The sequence below is a fragment of the Macaca thibetana genome, chromosome 11, assembly GCF_024542745.1.
Source record: "Macaca thibetana thibetana isolate TM-01 chromosome 11, ASM2454274v1, whole genome shotgun sequence".
NCBI classification, from domain to species: Eukaryota; Metazoa; Chordata; class Mammalia; order Primates; family Cercopithecidae; genus Macaca; species Macaca thibetana.
In genome coordinates, this window is record NC_065588.1 from 128181795 (window position 1) to 128206586 (window position 24792).

The following is a 24792-nucleotide window of genomic DNA, read 5'->3' on the forward strand; positions in this document are numbered from 1 at the left end:
AACCGCCCTCGCCCTCCAGTCCCCCGCGCTCCCACAGCCCCCACCCTCCCTCTCCCGCGGTCCGCGGGCTCCACCAAGCGCCCACCAGCTGCGCTGCGGCGACGGCTCCGGGGCCTGAACCCGGTTCCGAACCCAGGCCTCGGGTGCCGTGGGGGGTGGGGCCGGGAGCGCGGCCGGAGAGGGAAGTCAGGGTCAGCTCCCCGCAGACGCCCCGGACCCCTGCCCCCGCGGCCACCCTGCGCATCCCCGCCGCCCCAGGACCGTCCCGAGACACTCGGGGAAACGCCTTCCCTGTGATGCCGCGGACCCGGTCCTCTCGCGGACACGGCGGGGCGGGACGGGGGTCGCAGCGTCCAGGGCGGCGCGGGCCCTTTAAGGCGGCTGGCCTCGTTAGCATATATTTGCATGGCCCCGCCCCGCCGCTTGAGGCTGCCGCGCGGGGCTCAGTCCGGCGGGGGCGCCGCGGAGAGCGGAGGGCGCGGGGCTGCGGAGCGCCGAGCGGAGGGCGCGGGACCCTGCACGCCGCCCGCGGGCCCATGTGAGCGCCATGCGGCGCCGCGCAGCCCGGGGACCCGGCCCGCCGCCCCCGCCGCCCCCAGGGCCCGGGCTCCGACCGCTGCTGCTGCTGCTGCTGCTGCTGGCGCTGGGGACCCGCGGGGGCTGCGCTGCGCCCGCGCCCGCGCCGCGCGCCGAGGACCTCAGCCTGGGAGTGGTGAGCGCGCGGCCGAGGGCGCGGGGCTGGGACGGGCGCGGAGCTCCTGGGCCGGAGTCGGGGGTCCCCGCGGGCCGGGTGGCGGGGACCGGGAAGACCCCAGCAGTGCGCGTCGGCGTCGCGCGGGAGCCCGGGCGCCCTGGACCCATTTCCTGAGTGGGGAGACTGAGGCTGGGGCGTGGGCTGAGCGGCCGGGCGAGGGCACGCGAGTCCTAGGGAGGCGCCGGCTGCCGTCCCGGCTCCGTGCGCTCGGAGCGCGCCGCAGCCTCAGGAGCCCGTGGAGTTGTGAGGGGGTCGCCTACCCGGAGCCCGGGTCCCTGGCTTGCAGCAGCCCCAGAGCAGCCGGGGTGGGCGAGAGCAGGCATCGCGGCCGCTCCGAGCCCTGCGCGCTGCGTGCGTTCTGGGTGGGAGTGGTGGGGGCAGGAGCACGCACCTACAGAGCGAGGAAGGGCAGGGGCTGCGGAGTGGGGGCACCCCGAAAGCCTTGAGCCCCTGAGTTTGCTCGGTTGAGGGTGTTGGGGGCACAGGGAAGCCGGCCCCCAGCTCACCACTGGGCAAGTACCTGGCCTCCAGCCTCCTTCCCCTCCACCCCAGGTCGGCCAGACTGGCCCTGCCTGGCCCTGGTACAGTACTGAGCCGGGGGCGCGGGGAGAACCTTCCTCACCCCACACCGAGCCGCTGTCAGCTCAGCTTGGGAACCCTGCCTGGGGGCAGCGACGTGGCCTCTTCCCACAGCCCCCTCCCCTGTTCCGCAGCCGGGACTTGCGTCTCTTGTGGACCCGGAAGATTTAGAGCAGAAGTCGTGGGGTCAGTGCCCCCCGGCTGGGGCGGCCGGGTGGACTCGGGCTGGGTTCAGCGGTTCCTTCTGAGGCTCCTACCCACCGCTGCCTTCACTGCACTCCTACCCAGGGAGTCGGGCCAGGAGCCGAGGCCTCCCTGCCCCGCACAAGTGTTTGGCCCGGCCCTCGTCCGCGGACAGTCTCCCAGTGGGGTCCTGACAGGGCCCCTTGCCCAGCGCAGTGGACATTCAGGAGCTCCAAAACCTTGGGGTCCAAACAAGTCAGCACAGGTGGATTTCAGGCAGTCGAGGCATTTGGAGGGGCCACTTGGGTGGCACCCGCAGCCCCTGTGGTTGGCAGGACTTGGCCAGGGGGTCTGGATGGGAAGCCGGTTTGGCCACCGTTTGCTCCAGGCCCCGAAGCCATTTGGGAGGGTGCTGGTCACTGTCTCTGCTGCCCGCATCCAGATGCCTGCAGGTCCCCACAGTGACTTCCAGCCAGGCAGACTGTGAACTTGGGGTGCCTCCCCACCTCCTCAAGACCCCTTTGTAGCTGGGGGTCTCCCGGATCCCCCACCGAGAAGCACGCCCTGGGGACGTGGTGTTTCCAGCTCTGGAGGGAGGTGAGCCCAGGCCGGCCTTCCAGGTCCAAGGGTGCTGCAGAAGGGACTGGGTCAATGCCAAGGGAAGACTCAAGGTGGTGCCCACACACTCAGGAGGATGGACCCCTGGCCGAGCCATATTGGCTGATCAGACCCAGCACGGTTTGGAAGTTTCTTGCCACCCACCTGCCCACCTGCTCGGAAAGAGTGGGTCAGGCGCCCTCCTCTCGGCTGGTACCTGTGCCTCGGTCTCTCCTGGCACTCCGGAAGTCACCCGCCCCGCGCCCTGTGACAGCACCGAGCGGAGGATGTGGCTCCCCAGCCTGGCCGGGGGCAGTGAGTGGGGCCCCGGTGTCCAGCCGGAGAGGGAGGACTCTGCGGGCAGCCCCCTGCATGGAGCCCCCTCCGGGGTCCCGCCCGGCCTGGCCTGGCATGGAGCCTCCGTCCTGCCTCAGCCTCCTGCTCACACTGGCGGTGCGGGGCGGCCTCTGCTGGCCCTCGGGGGAACCGCGGGCCGAGCTCAGGCCCAGGGGCGGGCGGCTTCCCCTGGGGAGGGATGGGGAGGCCGGGATCTGGGCGGGAGGGGGGACTCCTCCACCGCCCCCTCTCTGACTGAAATTCAGGTCTGGGCGCCAGGGAGGAGAAGGGCTCCTTTGTCTCAGGGACCCGCTCCTGCAGACAGAGCTGCACCCAACAGGGCTGGAGCCGCGGCTGGAGGGGAGGGCCCGCCCGGGAGCGCCCCCCATTAGCACGTGAACAAGGCCGGGATTCAGACTGCTGGGCGGCGGGAGCCGGGCTTTCAGGAGCCCTGGGTGGGAACAAAAGAGCGCACTGTCCCCCCCGGGGGTCCTCAGCAGGGCTGTGCGTCCTTGTGGGCCTGAATTTTTTGTCTTCCTGTGTTTTGAGTACAACATACAACGAGCAGCCCAGGGTCTCCACAGGCGTCCACCTCCCCCCCGCCCCGGCTCCTGGGCACGGATGGGACGTGGCTCTCAGTGCCTTATTTTGCACGGTGGCACCGTGCTGCCCGTGGGCCGTGCCATCTCCGCTTCACACGCTATCTGGAGTGTCTGTGCCGGAGCCACCGTCTCCGGTTCAGCCAGGAACCGGAGTCACCTGGTTCAGCCAGGCCGGCCTGCAGCCCGGTTCTGGCTGGAACTTCCCGGACTCGCCGCGAGAGTGTCTTGGGTTCTGGGTCCTGGGTGGCAGTTGTGCGGTGGCAGATTTTGACAAACTGTGCTCTGAAGTTTCTGTTCCATTTCTCCTCTCGGCATCACAGCCTGTGGCTGTCATCACCGCCCCCACGGCACAGTGGCAGCTCCCTTGATCTTCTGCATGAGGTGGGGTGGGGCGGGCTGGGGGGGTATTGCTGAGGTTGTGGGATGCTGGGCCACATGGCACCAGGTGGCAGCCGCCCGCCATGTCCTGGCTTCTGCCGGTGGCCTCTGGGTTCCTGGCCCTCAGGACCTTGTCATCGCCCTGGTCAGGGCCAGGGTGTCCCCTGCAGCTGCTCCCAGAGCTTCAGGCGAGCACCCCCAGCCAAAACCAAGACAGGCAGGAAGGTTAGACCACAGCCTGATTTCGCCGTGAGAGATGTCTGAGTGTCCCTTGCTCTGCGGTCCCCTTCTGACAGCCATCTTCATGGCTCCAGAGATGTTGTTTCTCTTGGACGTGGGCTGTGCGACCCGACTAAGTGTCAGGCCTCAGTCTCCCTGTCTGTACAATGGGGTCAGTGAGGACAGGCTGCCGTAAGATCAGCGGAGGTGCTTCCGATGGCTCAGGGACAGGAAGGGGGAAGGCTGGAGAGGATCTTGGGGGGATCGGAAGGGGGAAGGCTGGAGAGGATCTGGGGGGGATGGGAAGGGGGAAGCTGGAGAGGATCTGGGGGGGACGGGAAGGGGGAAGACTGGAGAAGATCTGGGGGGATGGGAAGGGGGAAGGCTGGAGAGGATCTGGAGGCATGGCAGAGTGTTCCCTGACACAGTGTCTTGCTGGGGGTTCCAGGGGCACTTTGCGCATGCGTGAGTTTGCCTCCTTGTTGGCAGCAGATCCAGTGGGACGCTTGCCCTGGCTATGGACACATGGTGGGTGTCAGACGCATGCAGGATGGCACTTCTGTCATGCAGTGGCTGTGAGCCTCCTGGGCACCCGCCTCTGGGATTTGGGCCCTCCTGGGCACCGTCTGGGTGGGACAGGACTTCAGGGACAGGACGGGGTGGTCTGGGCAGGGTGTGGAGCCCGGCTTCCCCTGTGGACCCTGCAGTAATAGGCAAGTCCCCTCCTCATGTGGGCCCCAAGGGCTCCACGAGACCTGGCCCACCTCCTTCTCTGTCCCGCCCCTTGACTCTGTCCCCTGGCTCCTCTGCGCTGTGCGTTTCCCTGCCTACGCCTTTGCACTTGCTGTCCCCAGGACTGTGAGCACGTGAGCACCGCCCCCCGTATCACCTGGACAGCTCCTTCTGTGCCCCCCGGGATGTTCCCCGAGCACCCATTTCATCAGCCCTCCAGCCCGTCCCTCACACCCACATAGCACAGTAGTTACAAGCGGAGACCCTATAGCCAACAGCCTGGGCTGTGTGGCTGAGGATAGATGTCCGAACTCCCTGTGCCTTGGTGTCCTCATCTGTAAACTGGGAGTAATAAGAGCACCCGCTTCATAAGGTTAGCCCTCCGTTGTCTGTGAGCACCTGCTAGGCACCCTCCAGCAGGGGCCACCCCAGCCTCGCCGTGCCCGAGGGACGTGGCACCAGTGACGTGGATGTGGTTGGGTAGTGCTGGTAATTGTTGGCTATTAGGGTCGAGTAGAGCAGTTCTTCCTATTCAAGATGTAACAACCACCTGAGACTCATGTATGTGTTCAGGTGTTTGCTATTTATCCTCCTCACAATCCCGTCCTCTGCTGTGGGCAGTGGGATGGGGTCCCGTGGTCTCGGCCTCTCCCCAATTGCTCAGACAGACAGACTCAGGAGATCTGGCAGTGTCCCTGGGGAAGAGGCTGGAGCAAGGGTGTCACTCCAACTGAGGGTCAGCCCCCAGAGGAGGCTGGTGCAGGGGAACCCCGCATGGCCAAGTGGGTCAGACATGGTTGCTGGGACCAGACCACGGCTCCATCACTGACCATGTGCTATGTGACCGTGAACAGGTTATCCACACTCTCTGAGCCTTAGTTTTCTCATCTGTAAAATGGGGCTGATGACACCTGCTCTCCCCACCCCCAGGCCCCGTGCAGGTTGGGTCACAGATGAGTATGGGGGTCGGGCCCAGGCACCACCCCCATGGCACAGCAGGGCCACAGATGCACCCGCCAGCCAGGGTGCCCTAGGTGGGAGAGGCCGTTACAACCAATCAGTGCAACCCAGAGCCTGAGGACAGTGGTTGCGCTCCATAAACAACTCGGTAAAACCATAAACTCCCTAAAAACTGTCAAAGGGAATTCTGTGCTGTGTGCATTACGCCCCCTTGAGGCTGGAGACAGATGCGCGTTGTGTCAGACAACAGGCATGGCTGAACGGTAGATCCGGAGCGGGCCAGGGCGGCTGCACCCGTCTGCACCAGAGTCAGGGGCTGCGGGAGCCCAGTTCCTGCCGGTGCCCCCCAGGCAGGGCTCTGCCTCTGGCCTCGGTGTCCCCATCTTTGGTAATGGCCCAGCCCATGGGAGGAGCAGAAGAGCGGCCGCCTCTCTTAGGCAGCTCCAGAAACTATCATCGGCCAGGGGGTGGCTGCCGTGGGTTGGGCTCCCTAGAGCTCCCGGCGCCCCCTCCCGCCTCCTCCCTCCTCCCGGCAGCCCCTCCGCTTCCCCAGTGGCCTTCTGGAAGGTTCACCCTGCTGCTGCTGCAGCACCCTCCCGCCACAGCCTCCGTTGCCCTGGAGACAGCGGTCTCCGTGGCGACAGCAGAGGGAGGACCAGGCAGCGGGTGGGCGTGGAGGGGAGCAGGTAGCAGGTTCCCAGGATCAGACGGCCCCCAGCCTGCGTGGGATCCACAGGCTCTATAGGTACTGGGGGCAGGAGGCAGGGAGGAGGATACCTGGAGGGCGGGGTCTGGGCCCTCACCCCAGCGGCCATCCTACAGCAGGCGTCCCTCTACCCGCTGTGGGTGGGAGTGGGTCAGGGTAGAGCCTGGGGGGGGAGGAGGGGCAGGGAGGGGCCGCCACATTTGCCCTGAGGTGCTGTCTCAGGGGCTTTGCCCCAGGACCATGCTCCGGGCCTGGTTAACCCCTCCTCCTCTTAGCTAACAAGCCCACCTTGCCGCCACTGCCACCCCATTACCTGGGTGGACATTTCCAAGCCCTAGCCGGGAATCGGCCACCCCTCCCAGATGGGCCTGAGCTGCCTGGTGAGCTGCTTGCCGCCTCTTCCCTGCAGGCTCAGGAGTCCCCACAGCTGCGCCTCTGCCCCTGCTGGGAGCACAGGACGGGTCAGGGCTGGGCGAGGGCACCTGGTGGGCTTAGGAGGCCCCCTGGGGCAGGTGGCCACTTCTACCCGTGTCTACCCGAAGGCTGGTGGCTCCCAAACCTGCAAGGCTTGCTCTGTCGGGGTGCCCCTGGCAAACTAGGAAGTAGTTCCCACCCTCCCACTCCAGCCCCCCAGACGGCCCCTCCCAGGATGCCTAGCCTGAGATTGGGGGCACAGCGCCCTGAGCACAAACTCGTGTTAGGTAGGAGGCACCCGCCAGCCCTGCCCCACAGACCCACCGCCCCCCAAGATTCCACGGCATTCTATGCTCAAATTCCAGTGCCCGGGGGGCCACGGTGACAGTGCCTGTTGACAGTGGGCGGGGGTACCTGTCCCGGGCTGGCCCCAGAGCAGACTGCCTGTTCACACCTGCGGTTAAACCACCTGCTTCCAAAGTTGGGCAACATTCCACAGCCACCGGGAGTGCTGCCTGCCAGGCCCAGCTCCGCTTTCTTGAAATGCATGTGGCTCTGCGGCTGCCCAGCTCCCCAGGGACCAGAGGGAGGGGTGCTCCAACCCACTGCCATGAACCCCACAGAGTAAAAGGGCCACTTAGTGCAGCCACCAGCTGTTACCCCACTTATAGATAGGAAGGCTGGGGGCTGGGTTGTCCTCCCAAGGGGTCTCAGCGCCCGCTGGCCCAACGTGGGCAGCAGCTGGCCTGGGTGGGAAAAGCACCTGCCTGTATGGACCCTTCCCTGGTGAGGGGGCAGGGAGTCATCATCCAGTATCATAGATGGTGTGAGGAAACTCCAGAGGGCTTCCTGGAGAAGGTGACAGGCTATTGTAACCATGAGGCACAGCGGCCCTGTTGAGCTGTGATCTTAACAAAGGACTAAAAAGTGCACGTATTTAATGCAGAATGTGCTGATGGGCATCTCTAGCACCTAGAGCAGTGACTGGCCATGGGACACCCTCCGTAAACCCTGTGAGTGCATGGTAGTGTGGGGCCGGACGCTCAGGGCCAAAGATCCCACACCCTGGAGGTCGGGGTGGAAGTGGGAAGCCAGCCTGTCGAGGCCAAGGCTGTCACCCTCAAGGCCCCTCCAGAGAAGCTGCCCTCCCCAGTCATGAATGCCCACGTTGATGTCCTGTCATGCCTATAGCCTCGGAGGGGCCCCCAGACCCGAGGGCTTTCCAGGCTCCCCCAGTTCTGTACACACTCTTGGCTTCCCCTCGGGGCTGAGGGGCTGGGCTGGGTCAGTAGGGTTTGGAGAGGGGGTAAAGGCACAGAGGGAAGGCCCCGGGAAGGACTCAGTGGTTCCTAAAAGGGGGATCTCGGGGTGTGCAGATCCCATGCAGTGTCTTGTGCGGCCCCTCCTGGCCGGGACGGCCTGTTGCTGATGCCCCTGGGACTCCCAGGTGGATGGTGCCTCGCTCCTCTGAGCACTGCCTGCTGGTGGGCAGGAGGGTTGCCCAGGACCACCCTGTCACCAGCTCCTGCAGACCAGAACCCGGGTCCCAGCAGGTGGCATAAATGAGTCAAAAGCATTTTCTTTTTTTTTTCTTTTTTTTTAAGGATTTCTTTAAAAAGTTATTTTTTTTCATTTATGCATTTTTTTAGGTTAAGCCACATGAAACTACTAGTATTTATTTTAAATCAGAGAAATGATCAAAAATGGGTGCTTTCATATGGTTTGGCCAATGAATCCATGAGAGGTGGTAAATAATAGCGATTCACAGGCCGAGCGAGGTGGCTCAAGCCTGTAATCCCAGCACTTTGGGAGGCCAAGGCGGGCGGATCACAAGGTCAGGAGATCGAGACCATCCTGGCTAACACGGTGAAACCCGGTCTCTACTGAAAAATACAAAAAACTAGCCGGACGAGGTGATGGGTGCCTGTAGTCCCAGCTACTCGGGAGGTTGAGGCAGGAGAATGGCGTAAACCTGGGAGGCGGAGCTTGCAGTGAGCTGAGATCCCGACGCGACACTGCACTCCAGCCTAGGGGACAGAGCAAGACTCCGTCTCAAAAAAAAAAAAAAAAATATATATATATATATATATATATAGTGATTCCCAAGCATTTTCTAAATGCCCAACAGAGAGAGAAAAAAAAAAAGACAGGTCTGCAGGCAAGGCAGAGCCCCCAGCACGTCACCCCTGGCTTGTACCTTTCTGGAGCCCGCCTCACCCGTGCTGTGGTTCCCTGGGCTGGCGAGTGTCCACAGGGCGGAGATGGAGCTTCATGGCAACCTGCAAGTGGGCACAGGTGCCATTTGGTGGTTGAAGAAACTGCAGCTAGGGGTGGAGGTAGCCCCCACAGATGGCATCCAGGCCCCCCTATCCCCAGGTCCCCATGATGGCACCCAGGTCCCCACAGATGCCATCCAGGCCCCCCTGTCCCTGGGGCCCCTCCAGGGTAGCAGAGGTGACTGGGGTATGGGGCCAGGGCTTGATTTGTGCCCAGGTTAAAGGGCTGCCCCCATTCCTGCTCCTGCTCAGCTCCAGTGTGGGTAGCCTCCCACTCACCCCACTAGACCCTTCAGAGCGGAGCTGTCCCCTACGCCAGGTGCTGGTGTGAACGTTTTCCACATCCTGGCTCACATCCTCACCACCAGCCTGCCAAAGACTCTGAGGAAGGAGCCCAGAGGGTTGGACTGCCCTGCCCCAGGCACACAGCGGGGAGGTGGCTGAGTGGGATTTGAACCTGGGCAGCCTGGCTAGAACCTGGCTTTTGTTTCTGAGACAGTCCCGCTCTGTTGCAGTCACAGCCTCCAACTCCTGGGCTCAAGCGATCCTCCCGCCTCAGCCTCCCAAAGTGCTGGGATCTCAGGCATGAGCCACAGTGCCGGCCAAACCTGGGCTCTTATCTCCCCCATGAATGTACAGCATGGCCCAATTCCTTAACCTGGTGTCTGAGCCACTGCCTTTTTCAGCTGGGGTCCCAGACCTTGGGTCCTAGACTGCTCTGTCACAAGTCAGCTAAGAGCCTGCGTTTGACACTGGCCACATTTAAGAGCCTTTTGAAGGTTCCCTAGCATTTTGCGGTCTCAGGAGGCATGGGGTGGGGTAGGGTTGCCATGAGTGGTTGCACAGGTTGTGCACTGCACAAGCTCACATCATCTAAGGTACATCAGGTTTATTTTTATTTTTTATTTTTTAGATGGAGTCTTGCTCTGTTGCCTGGCTGGAGTGCAGTGGCACTATCTCGGCTCACTGCAAGCTCCGCCTCCCGGGTCCACGTCATTCTCCTGCCTCAGCCTCCCGAGTAGCTGGGACTACAGGCGCCCGCCACCACCCAGCTACTTTTTTGTATTTTTAGTAGAGATGGGGTTTCATGGTGTTAGCCAGGATGGTCTCGATCTCCTGACCTCGTGATCCACCCGCCTCGGTCTCCCAGAGTGCTGGGATTACAGGCTTGAGCCACCGCGCCCGGCCAGGGACATCGGGTTTATTAAGACACTTTTCTGGCAGCTGCCCAGGGAAGAGGCAAGAGGTGCCTTGTGGGCAGATAGGGGTCTGGGGTGGTGATCAGGGCTGGGAGGGGCCTGCCCCAAAACAGTGGTGGCCCGTGGCAGGCTTCTTGTTGGGTAGGACCGGGCCCTCTATTGCACCCCCTCACCCTGCTCTCTGCCCTCAGGAGTGGCTAAGCAGGTTCGGTTACCTGCCCCCGGCTGACCCCACAACAGGGCAGCTGCAGACGCAAGAGGAGCTGTCTAAGGCCATCACAGCCATGCAGCAGTTTGGCGGCCTGGAAGCCACCGGCATCCTGGGTCAGTTCTCCAGGGGGCAGCGGGAGCGCTGTGGCCCCCGTCAGGTCTGCACCAGTTGGCCATGCCCCCTCTGATCAGACACAGCCCACCTTATGCTTGAATGAACCTGGGTCCTGACCTGGGGTAGCTCGGGGCCTGGGGCTCGTCCCCCGAAGATGGCGTGGGAGGAGGGGGCAACTCAGAGGCTGGTACCAGTGCCAGAGTCAGGGTTGGGGGTACTCGGGATCCTAGGGTGGGGAGCGAACTGGGCTAGGCTCTGAGCTCCATGCACCCCTGCAGACGAGGCCACCCTGGCCCTGATGAGAACCCCACGCTGCTCCCTGCCGGACCTCCCCGTCCTGACCCAGGCTCGCAGAAGACGCCAGGCTCCAGCCCCAACCAAGTGGAACAAGAGGAACCTGTCGTGGAGGTGGGTGCGTGGCCAGGGTGGGGAGCAGGGTCTCCATGGAGGTGGGTGCGTGGCCAGGGTGAGGAGTGGGGCCCCCGTGTCTCCGTGTCTGGGCCTGCTGTAAGTATCCACAAATGGGGAGACTTTGGACAGCAGCAGGAGCTCTCTTCCCGCCCTGGAGGCCAGGAGTCCATGCAAAGGAGTGGGCAGGATGGTGCCCTGGGGAGGTAGAGGGAACATCTGTCCAGGGCTCTATCCAGCTGTGCAGCTGCTGGCAGCCCTCGGTGGAATCGCCAGCTCCGCCTCTACCCTGTCCTGTCTGTGCACTGCCTCCTCTCCCATGTCTCCAGGACGCTCCTTGGATTTAGGGCCCACCCTAATCCAGTGTGACCTCATGTCAGCGCCTCATGACATCCACAAAGACCCTGTTTCTCTTTTTTTTTTTTTTTTTTTTTTTTTTGAGACAGAGTCTCACTTTGTCACCCGGGCTGAAGTGCAGTGGCACAATCACAGCTCACTGTACCCTGACCACCTGGGCTCAAGCAATCCTCCTGCCTCAGCCTCCCGAGTAGCTGGGACTACAGATGCACATGACCACACCCAGCTAGTTTTTTTCTTTTTTTTTTGACACAGTCTCGCTCTTTCACCCAGGCTGGAGGGCAGTGGTGCAGTCTTGGCTCACTACAACCTCTGCCTCCTGGGTTCAAGCAGTTCTCCTGCCTCAGCCTCCCAAGTAGGTGGGATTACAGGCACGAGTCAGCACGTCCGACTAATTTTTTGTATTTTTAGTAGAGACAGGGCCAGACATGGTGGCTCATGCCTGTAATCCTGGCACTTAGGGAGGCCAAGGCGGGCAGATCATATGAGGTCAAGAGTTCGAGACCAGCCTGGCCAACATGGTGAGACCCCATCTCTACTAAAAATACAAAAATTAGCTGGGTGTGGTGATGTGTACCTGTAATCCCAGCTGTTCGGGAGGCTGAGGCAGGAGAATCACTTGAACCTGGGAGGTGGAGGCTGCAGTGAGCCAAGATTGTGCCACTGTACTCCAGCCTGGAGACATACTGAGACTGTGTCTCAAAAAAACAAAATAGTAAAGACAGGGTTTCACCATGTTGGCCAGGCTGGTCTCGAACTCTTGAGCTCAAGCAATCAGCTCACTCTGGCCTCCCAAAGTGCTGGGGTTACAAGCATGAGCCACCACACCCAGCCAACCCTATTTCCAGGTCACAGTCTAAGGTTCCGGGTGGACATGAATTTTGAGAGACGCCATGTGTCCCACACACCACCTGCTGACCCCGGGGTCAAAACTGGCTCATAGGGGCCCTGGCTCGTGTGAGAGCTGGTGACCAGAGAGAGCCCCTTCAGCAGGCAGCACGGGGCTGGGGCAGACGGGACGCACCGCTGAGGGCCCTGGGGCTGAGGGCTCCACGTGGGAGCTGACGTTTGCCTGTGGCCGGGGGGTCTCATCGTGCCTGGGCTCTCATTTCCCTCCCTCCCTTGTCCATCCTGGGTGAACCCCTGGAACCTCCGTGGGCGCGTCGGATGACTCCTGGCACGGGGAGAAACGCAGAAGATGGGGGAGACCCTCACAGCGGTACCCCCGGCTGAGGAGGGGCGTTCAGGGAACCTCGGCCTGGGGCCCGTGGCCTGTTCTCCGTGACTCTGGGCTGACCCCTGCCTGCAGGGTCCGGACGTTCCCACGGGACTCGCCGCTCGGGCGGGACACGGTGCGGGCGCTCATGTACTACGCCCTCAAGGTCTGGAGTGACATTGCGCCCCTGAACTTCCACGAGGTGGCGGGCAGTGCTGCCGACATCCAGATCGACTTCTCCAAGGCCGACCACAACGATGGCTACCCCTTCGACGGCCCCGGCGGCACCGTGGCCCACGCCTTCTTCCCCGGCGACCACCACACTGCCGGGGACACCCACTTTGACGACGACGAGGCCTGGACCTTCCGCTCCTCGGGTGCGTCTGGGGCAGCCCTCGGGGCGGAGTCAGGAGCCCCAGCGGCCTGTGAGGCCAGGGAGCAGCCATGGCCCCCCCATCCCCAACCCCGCGGCTGAAAGCACACACAGCTGCTGAGCACGGTTGGGCGTTTCCCACTAGGCCGACCTCACAGCATCTGTGCTCGCCCGGCTGACCTCGCTGGGTGCCGGCCTGTCGGGCGGGGACACTGCGGCTGAGCCGAGCTTGTCCTCATCGCGTTCTCAGCACCCGAGGGAGGGAGCAGGAGGAGGCCTGCGAGGCCTCTGTGGCCCCGGCTCTGTCTCTCCCGCTAAGTCCTGTTGTCTGTAGAAGTCACGGCTCTGCAGAGGCCGTTCCTACCCCTGGACTGTGGCCTTGGGGACCATGCAGTCCTGGGAGCCCAGGCCCGTCGCGTGGGGCCAGGGGGGCTGTGCCCACAGCATCGAGCCTCAGGTCATCCGGCCGACACCAGGCTCCGCGTAACCCAGGGCCCAGGCACAAGGTGTTATCTGTGTGGCCTTGTACAGAAAAGGTTATCAGCCCCTCCATGAATGCTGCAAAGACCCCAGGCCTGAGAAGCCCAGCAGGCCCCACAGAGCCCCCAGGGGAATTGCGTTAATTCCCAGTAACCCTGCAGAATCCATCTGGTGAAGCAGGCACCAGGGCATCCCCATGGGCACCCCAGCCCGGACCAACCCTGACCCCATAGCATGGCGGGGGCCTGCTGGTCCCTCCCCACAGGGACAGGGCCCTTCCTGCCCTTGGTTCACATGGCTCCCTATGTCCCCAGATGCCCACGGGATGGACCTGTTTGCAGTGGCTGTCCACGAGTTTGGCCATGCCATTGGCTTGAGCCATGTGGCTGCCACACACTCCATCATGCGGCCGTACTACCGGGGCCCAGTTGGCGACCCGCTGCGCTATGGGCTCCCGTATGAGGACAGGGTGCGCGTCTGGCAGCTGTACGGTGAGTGTCTCCCTGAAGCCAGACATAGGGCCCCTGGAAGAGGAGTCAGAAATCCCAGGCACCCCTGAGCAGAGCCCCCCAGGAGGGTTTGCTGTCCCCGCCGTTCACTCCACGTGTGGTGCTGTGCCAGCTGGACACTCCGGCCTGTCCACAGAGCCCATCCCTGATGTCCCCAGAGCCCCTGGGTCAGAATTCCACCTCTGTGCCCCAGACACTGATGGAGTTACGATAGGCGGGGTTGATGGTATCCCAGGCCTGTGCAAATCACATTTCAGGCCTTAAATCATCTGATTTTTGTGGCCATATAAGGTAGCACTACTGTCCCCACTTTACAGATGAGAAAACTGAGGCACCCAGAGGTATGTAGATTGCCTGGGAAACCCAAGAGTAGCCGAGTCAGGCCCCAGGGACCCCTCTGCTGGGTTCACATTAGGAAGTGAGGCAGAGCCCCTGTCCTGGGAGCTGGTGCCCCAGGGAGACAGCACACGTGCATCAGAGGCCAAGGCGGTCACCTCACTTATACCCAGCCCCAGCTCCCCCAACACCGCCCACCACACCTTGCAGTAGTGCTGTCCCTGCCACCCGGACCCCTCCTGACCTCAGCATCGTCCTTGCCACTTCATATGCTCTGACATCCATGCGTCATTTCCATTGTAGTAAAATTCACATCCCATGCAATTTGCCTGTTTGGCCGGGCGCGGCGGCTCACACCTGTAATCCCAGCACTTGGGGAGTCCGAGGCGGGCGGATCACTTGAGGTCAGGAGTTTGAGACCAGCCTGACCAACATGGTGAAACTCCATCTGTACTAAAAATACAGAATTAGCCGGATATGGTGGCAGGTGCCTGTAATCCCAGCTACTTGGGAGGCTGAGGCAGGAGAATCACTTGAACCCGGGAGGCGGAGGTTGCAGTGAGCCGAGATCGCACCACTGCCCTCCAGCCTGGGTGATCGAGTGAGACTATCTGAAAAAAGAAAAAAAATAGAAAGAAAGTCACCATTTCAACATGTGTACTTCCATGAGTACAGGACATTCACAAGGTTGTGCAGATGCCACCTCTATCTGGTTCCAGAACTTTTCATCACCCATTACCACCAAAGGAGACCCGACACCCATCCCATCGCCCCAGGCAGCCACTGACCTCCTTTCTATCTCCACAGATTGGCCTCTAATGCAGCCGTGCAACCTTTTGTGTCTGGCTTTTTTTTTTTTAAAAAAAAGAGATGGGGTCTCACCATGTGACCCAGGCTTGTCTCAAACTCCTGGGCTCAAGTGATTCTCCTGACTCAGCCTCCCGAGCAGCTGGGACTATAGGCATGCACTACCACATCTGGCTAGTTTTTAAATTTTTTGTAGAAGTGGAGTCTCACCATGTTGCCCAGCTGGTCTCAAACTCCTGGGCTCAAGTGATTCTCCTGACTCAGCCTCCCGAGCAGCTGGGACTATAGGCATGCACTACCACATCTGGCTAGTGTTTAAATTTTTTGTAGAAGTGGAGTCTCACCATGTTGCCCAGCTGGTCTCAAACTCCTGGGCTCAAGTGATTCTCTTGCCCTGGCCTCTGAAAGTGCTGGGAATACAGGCACGAACCACTGTGCCCGGCCCGGCTTCTTTCACTGAGCCTACCGTGTTCCAGGTTTGCCCCATGGCGGCGTGGATCTGAGCATAGCGTGTTCCAGGTTCGCCCTATGGCGGCGTGGATCTGAGCATAGCGCGTTCCAGGTTTTCCCTATGGCGGCGTGGATCTGAGCATAGCGTGTTCCAGGTTCGCCCTATGGCGGCGTGGATCTGAGCATAGCGTGTTCCAGGTTCGCCCCATGGCCACGTGGATCTGAGCATAGCGTGTTCCAGGTTTGCCCCATGGCGGCGTGGATCTGAGCATAGCATGCTCCAGGTTCTCCCCATGGCCACGTGGATCTGAGCATAGCGTGTTCCAGGTTCGCCCCATGGCCACGTGGATCTGAGCATAGCGTGTTCCAGGTTCGCCCCATGGCCACGTGGATCTGAGCATAGCGCGTTCCAGGTTTTCCCTATGGCAGCGTGGATCTGAGCGTAGCGTGTTCCAGGTTCGCCCCGTGGTCTTGTGGATCTGAGCATAGCGTGTTCCAGGTTCGCCCCATGGCCACGTGGATCTGAGCGTAGCGTGTTCCAGGTTCGCCCCGTGGTCTTGTGGATCTGAGCATAGCATGTTCCAGGTTCACCCCGTGGTGGCGTGGATCTGAGTACAGCATGTTCCAGGTTCACCCCATGGTGGTGTGAACATAGCGTGTTCCAGGTTCGCCCCATGGCAGCGTGAATCTGAGCATAGCATGTTCCAGATTCACCCTGTGGTCGCGTGGATCTGAGCATAACATGTTCCAGGTTCGCCCCGTGGTAACGTGGATCTGACCATAGCGTGTTCCAGGTTGGCCCTGTGGTCTTCTGGATCTGAACATAGCGTGTTCCAGGTTCACCCCGTGGTGGTGTGAACATAGCGTGTTCCAGGTTCACCCCGTGGTGGCCTGAACATAGTGTGTTCCAGATTCACCCCATGGTGGCATGGATCTGAACATAGCGTGTTCCAGGTTCACCCCATGGTGGCGTGGATCTGAGCATAGCGTGTTCCAGGTTGGCCCTGTGGTAGCGTGGATCTGATCTGGATTTCTTCTCGTGGCTGAATAGTTTTGTCATCGTGCAGCCTTGGCAGGCACTGGGTTGCCACCCCATTGGCTGCGGTGAACAGTGCTGTGAAGGCTGGTGTACGAGCTCCTGTGGGAACGCCTGTCTTCATCTCTTTAGGGTGTACACCAGGGTGGAATTGCAGGGCATTGCTCACACACTGAGTGTTTAACTCGGCGAGGGGTCTGACTCCCACCTCTACGTCAACTCTGGGGGCGGCAGTCTCGCTGATTGCAGCTGTGCCCCCGCAGAGCCTGTCTGCTGAGTGGCCTCGGTTTCATCCCTGGGATTCAGAGGGGCCGGTGGGATGTGGGGGGAGGCGGGCGTCTGGGGTTTGAAGCTGTCCTCCTCCTTGTCTCCCATAGGTGTGCGGGAGTCTGTGTCTCCCACAGCGCAGCCCGAGGAGCCTCCCCTGCTGCCAGAGCCCCCAGACAACCGGTCCAGCATCCCGTAAGCCCTGGGCCATGGTCACCACCTACTGGGGTCTGTCTATCCTCATCCCCATCCCAGGCAACATTTGCCCCAAATCGTGGCTCGGAGTCCTGGAAAACGCACAGCTGTGTGGCCAGATGAGCCCCCAGTGACATTGTGTCTTTTCTTAGACCCCTTCCAATACCAGCCCTGCCCTGCCAGGGGCCCCGCACAGAAATGACAGCTTCAAACAAGGTTTCCTCTCCCCCTCGTCCGTGTCAGCTACTGCCACGTGACAAGCGGCCCAGCTTGATGAACGTTTCATCAAGCCCATGGATTCCCAGCGTCAGGAAGTCAGATAGGGCCCGCGAGTGTCTGGCCTGTGCCCCCAGTGGCAGGGACGTTCACTGCCTGGGCTCACATCTGAGGCCAGGGCTGGGCCCAGCTGGGACAGCCATCGGGGCTGCTCCACGAGGCATGACCCTCCCACGGCAACTGGATTCTGAGTGAAGTTGTCCTGAGAGCTGGTGTTGCCAGAGGCCGGTAGAAGCCGTGACCTTGTGTCACCCAGCCTCAGATGTCACGTGTGACCCTACCGGTTAAAGCTGTGAAGGAGCCACGCTCTGTGTTTCGAGTTATCTCTCGGTGGACATGCACCTTGTCCCTGATCCTCTGTTGTTACAGCCATGTGGCTGTGAACACGCTTCTTGTAGGACCGAGTTCTAGGCCTGGGCTTGGGGTCCCGTGGTGTGGGTGTTTGGCGCTAGGCCCTGGGCGCTACACCAGTCTCCACCCCTGAACTCCTGCCCTCCCTGCAGCTCCCTGGCGCTCTGTATGCTCAGAGCATAGATCTTGCTCCCCGCCCCCCAGTGAAGCAGTGGACAGGCACCCCCGTTTTAATTCGCCTTTCTCTTCAAGAGCAGACCCCCAGGCAGGGATAGGGGCTCCCCCCAGGAATGCGCAGTCCCACGCTGCTCAGGCCCCGCCTCCCAGCCCACCTGGCTCTCTCCCCGCAGGCCCAGGAAGGACGTGCCCCACAGATGCAGCACTCACTTTGACGCGGTGGCCCAGATCCGGGGTGAAGCTTTCTTCTTCAAAGGTACCGCCGGGGTCCCCGTGGCGGTGGGCAGAGAGGCGTGGTCCGCTGTGGGTGCAGACCCTCTCTGCAGCCCGGCCCTCCCCCTGTGTCCCCAGGCAAGTACTTCTGGCGGCTGACTCGGGACCGGCACCTGGTGTCCCTGCAGCCGGCACAGATGCACCGCTTCTGGCGGGGCCTGCCGCTGCACCTGGACAGTGTGGACGCCGTGTACGAGCGCACCAGCGACCACAAGATCGTCTTCTTCAAAGGTGGGCGGGCCTCCCCCCCCGCACTCCGGGCCTCCCGGGCCCTCTGCCCGCCTCACAGAGGGGATCCAGCCTGCATCCCGCTGCGTGTAAGCCCCACGGCTACCCAGAGGCTGGTCGAGCACAGAGTGGCTGGTTTGCTTGTGCACTCAGCAGGCACATACTGAGCACCTACTGTATGCCCCATCCTGAGGTAGCCACTGCAGGCACACAGAGGGCGAAACGATGGAAAGCCCTGCTGTCGTTCTAGTCGGGGCACAGTCCACCCACAAGTCAGGAGGAGCTGATTGCTGGTGCCGTTCAGTGTGGTCAGAAGTGAAGGGCAGGCCGGGTGTGGTGGTTCATGCCTGTAATCCCAGCACTTTGGGAGGCTGAGGCGGGTGGATCATGAGGTCAGGAGATTGAGACCATCCTGGCTAAGGTGGTGAGACCCCGTCTCTACTAAAAAGTACAAAAAATTAGCCAGGCATAGTGGCAGGCGCCTGTAGTCCCAGCTACTCAGGAGGCTGAGGCAGGAGAATGGTGTGAACCTGGGAGGCGGAGCTTGCAGTGAGCTGAGATCACACCACTGCACTCCAGCCTGGGTGACAGAGTGAGACTCCGTCTCAAAAAAAAAAAAAAGAAAGAAATGAAGGGCAATGGGAGGAGGTCTCCTTAAGGAGATGCTGTACAAGCAGAAACTAGGGAACAGTGTTCCAGCCCAGGGAACGGCCGTGCAAGGCAGGAGGAGTCCTGCTGGATCCCAAGAACCTCAAAGACGGGGCCGCAGCTAGAGCACCGGGGCCTGGAGGAGGCTCGGGACAGAAGCGTGAGGGGCCGGGCTGCCGGGGCCGGGCCTGGAGGAGGCTCGGGACAGAAGCGTGAGGGGCGGTGGCTGCTGGGGCCGGGCTGCCTCTTCCCGGTCAGCCCCTTTGCCCACCGTTCCAGGAGCGACCTTGTGGTGGTGTTACAGGAAGCACTCCTCTTGCCTTCAAGTCTCCATGAAGGGCAGGAAAAGGAGACAGGTGCAGGGGCAGCAGGGTTGCAGGACAGAGGCCCCCATGCTGGGCTGAAACACCCGGAGTTTCCCTCACTGTCTGGAGGTTACAAGTCCGAAATCAAGGGGTAGGCAGGGTGTGTCCCCTCTGGAGGCTGTCCCAGGCCTCTCCCACATCCAGTGTCGCCCTCAGCCACGTCCCTCCTGCCGCCGCCTCTGGCTTCACACCAGGCTGTCTCCTCCGTCTCCGCGTCTTCTCTTATAAGGAAGCCAGGCCTTGATTCAGGTCCCCTAATCCCATTTGGTTTTTATGGGGTTTTTTTGTTTTTTTTTTTTGGAGACAGTCTCTGTTGCCCAGGCTGGAGTGCAGTGGTGTGATCTTGGCTCACTGCAACCTCCACCTCCCGGGTTGCAATTCTCCTGCCTCAGCCTCCCGAGTAGCTGGGATTACAGGTGCCCACCACCACGCCTGGCTGATTTTTGTATTTTTAGTGGAGACAGGGTTTCACCATGTTGGCCAGGCTGGTCTCGAACTCCTGACTTCAGGTGATCCATCCACCTTGGTGTCCCAAAGTGCTGGGATTACAGATGTGAGCCACTGCGCCCGGCCTGCCTAATCCCATCTTAACTCATCTAAACTAACACAGCTGCAAAGACCCTCTTTCCAAGTAAGGTCACGTCTTAAGATTCTGGGTGGATGTGAGTTTGGGGTACGTCATTCAATCCAGTGTGGCAGCCACTCCCACAGTCACAGGTGGGACCCTGTTTCCCGGTGGAGGTAGAGGGTGTTCTGTGTGTCTGCCAGGGGAACCGCTTCCTGTCACTCCATCGCCTGCCCAGCCCTTAGCATTTGACTCGGTCACCCTCATCACTTGGGAGCCCTCAGGTGACTGTTCCTGGAGGCCTGATCCCTTCTGGAGGGACAGAGACTGCAGATACCTGGGGGGCTGAGGCAGGAGGACCACTTGAGCCAGGAGGTCAAAGCTGCACTGCACCATGATCGTGCACTGCACTCCAGCCTGGGCAACAGCATGACCTTGTCTAAAAAAAAAAAAATCCCCAAAGACAGTACCTGGACTAAAAAAGAAAAACGAAAAAAAAGGAAAAAAAAGAATGACTTGCAAACCTCCTAACCCTAACCCTAACCCTAACCCATTGCTCCTCACCTCCCCCAGGCGACCTTGCAGAAGGTCCCAGGGTGCCCTGTAGAGCCTTCCCGAGCAGGGTCCCGTAACGTGCAGCTCCCCTGCCTTGCATGGGTTAGAAGTATTCGGGCCACTTCCCCCAGGTGGACCTGTCTGGTCTGGTGTCTCCTCTGGATCAGGTTCTGGTTTTGCACATCTGGCAGACATGCCACCGACGGCATGTGTTCTGAGCCCCGAGCCGCCCTGCCTGGTGACGTTCGCTGTGGTCACCTGGATGTGTGTCTGCAGGTTTCTCTTGAGAACATGTGGGTCTCTTGCCACAGCCTGTCCCACCCCTGCGTCAACTCTGTCCCCTGCACCCCCTGCCCCTGCCTGGTTTCCTAACAGGCGCACCTGTCCTGGTTCCTATCAGCCGTAGCAGGGCAGGGCCCATTGGTCATCCCGTCATCTCCTTAATACCTCCCCTGCTTACAGACATCACAGCCCTTTCCAGTCTCCAGCATTGGACGTTTTTTGGTCATTTTATATTATTTTTATTTTTAAATTTTATTTTACTTTACTTTTTTGAGACAGGGTGTCACTCTGTCGCCCAGGCTGCAGTGCAGTGGCATGATCCCGACTTACTGCAGCCTCGACCTCCCAGGTTCAAGCAGTTCTCCTGCTTTAGGCTCCTGAGTAGCTGAGACTACAGGCACTCACCACCGTGCCTGGCAGATTTTTTGTGTTTTTGGTAGCGATGGGGTTTCACCATGTTGGTCAGGCTGGTCTCCAAATCCTGACCTCAGGTGATCCACCCGCCTTGGCCTCCCAAAGTGCTGGGATTACAGGCGTGAGCCACCATGCCCAGCCCTGTTTTTGTGGTCATTTTAAATTGTGGGTGTGGTAAATACAATTTACTGTTTTAACCATTTTTAAGTGCACAGCTCAGTGGCATGAAGCACATTCACGTTGCTGTGTAGCCGTCACCTGCATCCACCTCCAGAAGATTTCCAACTTCCCAAATGGAAACGCTGCCCCCATGAAACACGCATGCCCCTCCCCTCCCCTCCCCTGTGCACCCCCGCTCCGCTTGCTGTCCCATGGCTCTGAGTGCTCCAGGGACCCCATGTCGGTGGGACAGACAGGATCTGCCCTTCTGTGCCTGGCTCGTGTCACTCAGCGGAAGGTCCTCGGGGCTCATACACGCGGTGGCACGTGGCAGGATTTCCTTCCTCGCTAAGGCTGAGCGTCGTTCCGTGGCATGGACGGACTGCATCTCATTTGCCTGCTCACTTGGGTTTCTTCTACTCTGGGCTCCTGCGAAGGACGCTGCTGTGAGCATGAGTGTGCAAACGTCTCTCCAAGACCCTGCTTTCCGTTCTTTTGGATTTATACCCAGAAGCCAGAATGCTGGATCATGTGATAATTCTACTTTTGATGTTTTGGGGAGCCTACGTCCTGTCTCCCGCAGCGGCTGCACGATTTCACACGCCACCAGCAGCGCCCAGGCTCCGCCGTCCCCACATCCTCCCGACACGTGTGACTTTCCATGTACTTGACAGTCGGGGCAAGGGGCGTCTCATGGTGGTTTTGAGGGCGTTTCTCTAGTGACGACCATCTTCAGGTGCTCAATGCCATCTGTATTTCTTGGGAGAAATGTGTATTTAACACAGGGCACGGTGGCTCACGCCTGTCATCCCAGCACTTTGGGAGGAAGGCGGGCGAGTCACCTGAGATCAGGAGTTCGAGACCAGCCTGGCCAACATGGTGAAACCCCGTCTCTACTAAAAATACAAAAATTAGCCAAGTGTGGTTGTGGGCACCTGTAGTCTCCAGCTGCTCAGGAGGCTGAGGCAGGAGAATCACTTGAACCCAGGAGATGGAGGTTGCAGTGAGCTGAGATTGCACCGTTGCACTCCAGCCTGGGAGACAAGAGCAAGCCTGTCTCAAAGGAAAAAAAAAAAAAAAGACTCACACAGTTAGGCCTTGAAAGAGGTCCTTTCTGGTCTTTTCGGTGAAGACGTTCTAGGCCCTTGTGCAGAAAGAGTGGTTGGCAGGTGCAGTGGCTCGCACCGGTGATCCCAGCACTTTAGGAGGCTGAGAAGGGAGGATTGTTTGAGCCCAGGAGTTTGAGACCAGCCTGGGCAATGTAACAAGATTATTTAAAAAAAAAAAAAAAAAAAAGGCCGGGCACAGTGACTCATGCCTATAATCCCAGCACTTTGGGAGTCTGAGGCAGGCGGATCACCTGAGGTCAAGAGTCCACCACCAGCCTGGCCAACATGGTGAAACCCCGTCTGTACTAAAAATACAAAAATTAGCTGGGTGTGGTGGTGCGTGCCTGTAGTCCCAGCTACTCAGGAGTCTGAGGCACAAGAATCGCTTGAACCCAGGGGCGAAGGTTGCAGTGAACTGAGATCAAGCCACCGCACTCCAGCCTGGGTGACTGAGTGAGACTCCATCTCAAAAACAAATAGTAATAATAGAATGGCATGTCATGGGCTGTAGTTTAGCCCGAGTCATTGTTTCCATCGATAAAGGGGTGGCTGGCAGTGTCCGCAGGCTGGATGGGACGGCCCGGGCCGGGCACAGTAGGTGCTCACTGCGTATCCATGTGGCTGCTGTGATGTGGGGTGATTGCACTGTAGCCGCTGTCCCATCAGGCCCGGGTGAGGGGTCAGGACAAGGGCGGCCGACGCAGGGGAGAAGGAAAGGCTGGAGCCCCCTGCCCTTCGGGGTGGGGCCGAGCCCCGGCCCACAGCTGTTTCTCTCGCCCCCAGGAGACAGGTACTGGGTGTTCAAGGACAATAACGTAGAGGAAGGATACCCGCGCCCCGTCTCCGACTTCAGCCTCCCGCCTGGTGGGATCGATGCTGCCTTCTCCTGGGCCCACAATGACAGGACTTATTTCTTTAAGGACCAGCTGTACTGGCGCTATGATGACCACACGAGGCGCATGGACCCCGGCTACCCCGCCCAGAGCCCCCTGTGGAGGGGTGTCCCCAGCACACTGGACGACGCCATGCACTGGTCCGACGGTGAGTGCCGGCTGCGGGGACGGGCCGTGCGGCCTCAGTTTCCCCACCAGGAGATGGAGATCATGACAGGGCAGCCAAGAGGTTCCCTGAAAGGAGGACGGCCCCAGTCGGTGTGGGCTCTGAGGGTCCCAGCCCCTCGCCTTGAGCAGCCGACCCTGCGGGGGTCCCAAGTCACTCCCCAAAGTGAATTCAGCCTCCTGAATGAGCCGCACTTGGTCGCGCTGCCCTCAGCACTCACTCGCCCCTGCTGCTCCCCCAGCCATGCTGCTGCCCCAGGGCTTTGGCACCTGCCATGCCCTCGTCTGGGCACACTTTCCTAAGATGTCCATGCAACCCCTCCCTCACCGACCCAGCCCTGCCAAACGCCCTCCTGAGCATCACCCCGTGCTCCCTGCCGTGTCCCACAGGGTAGAAGAAACCTCCCCACAGGGTCAGCTCCAGGGACGGCAGCATCCTCTGTTTTGTTTTCAATGCTGCATCCCCATCACCTGGAACAGCCCTGCACAGAGTGGGCCCTCAATAACTATCCAGTAAGGGAAAGAGACTCTGAGGGTCTCCTGGTCCATCCCCTGCCCCAGCGGACTCCTGCAGAGCTTCCCAGGCCTGTGACCTGCCTGCAGAGCCGCCGCAGCTGAGCAGATGCTGACGCCGTCTCAGATACGATCTGGGTGCCCCCTGCCGTCTAGCTCGAGCTGCCCCTCACCTGGCCCGACCCCCACTGCAGTCCAGCGCAAGCCCCCTGCTGTCTGGCCCCACCCAAGCCCCTCCCGCTGCAGCCCTCCCTGAGCTCAGTGCTCCCTTCTCTTCTCAGGTGCCTCCTACTTCTTCCGTGGCCAGGAATACTGGAAAGTGCTGGATGGCGAGCTAGAGGCGGCACCCGGATACCCGCAGTCCACAGCCCGGGACTGGCTGGTGTGTGGAGACCCACAGGCTGACGGCTCTGCGGCCGCGGGCATCGATGGGGCGGAGGGGCCCCGCGCCCCTCCGGGACAGCATGACCAGAGCCGCTCGGAGGACGGCTACGAGGTCTGCTCATGCACCTCCCAGGCCTCCTCTCTCCCGGGGGTCCCGGGCCTGCTGGTGGCCACCACCTCGCTGCTGCTACTGCTGCTGCTGCCACTGTCACCAGGCGCCCTGTGGACAGCGGCCCAGGCCCTGGCGCTATGACGCACAGCACAGGCCCATGAGAGGACAGAGGCGGTGGGACAGCCTGGCCACAGAGGGCAAGGACTGCGCCAGAGTCCCTGGGGGAGGTGCTGGCGCAGGATGAGGACAGGCCACCCTGGTGCTGGAAGGCCAGCAGAGGGCACTGCCCACCAGGGCTGGGCAGACTCAGGCAGCTGTCCAGTAGCGAGTGACTGCGTGACTGGCAAGCCAAGAGGTGGCCGCTCCAGAGGGGTGCCCAGTCAGGCCGCACCGGCCACCAGCCTCCCCCAGCCCTGGAGGGAGCATCCTGGGCTGGGGGCCTGCCTCTGTCTGTGCCGGCGCCGCCAACCCTACCCACACGACTGCCTGGTGCTCCCGCCAGCCCACAGGGCCTCCGTGCCCAGGTCCCCAGTGGGGCAGCCCTCCCCACAGATGAGCCCCCACGCGGTGCCACGGCACGTCCCCCTTGTGACGCTTTCCAGACCAACACGACTTCTCCCTGCTTTGTA

General features: G+C 60.9%; 1 protein-coding gene across 1 annotated transcript; it reads left to right on the top strand.

Moving 5' to 3' along the window:
- Positions 1–445: 445 nt before the first annotated feature.
- MMP17 (matrix metallopeptidase 17) lies at positions 446–24792 on the top strand. Its single transcript, XM_050747697.1, has 10 exons — positions 446–712; positions 10127–10259; positions 10539–10668; positions 12335–12618; positions 13409–13585; positions 16610–16694; positions 17672–17754; positions 17850–18002; positions 22880–23137; positions 23949–24792. The coding sequence occupies exons 1-10, from the start codon at positions 548–550 to the stop codon at positions 24302–24304; spliced, it is 1824 nt and encodes a 607-aa protein (XP_050603654.1). The 5' UTR covers positions 446–547; the 3' UTR covers positions 24305–24792.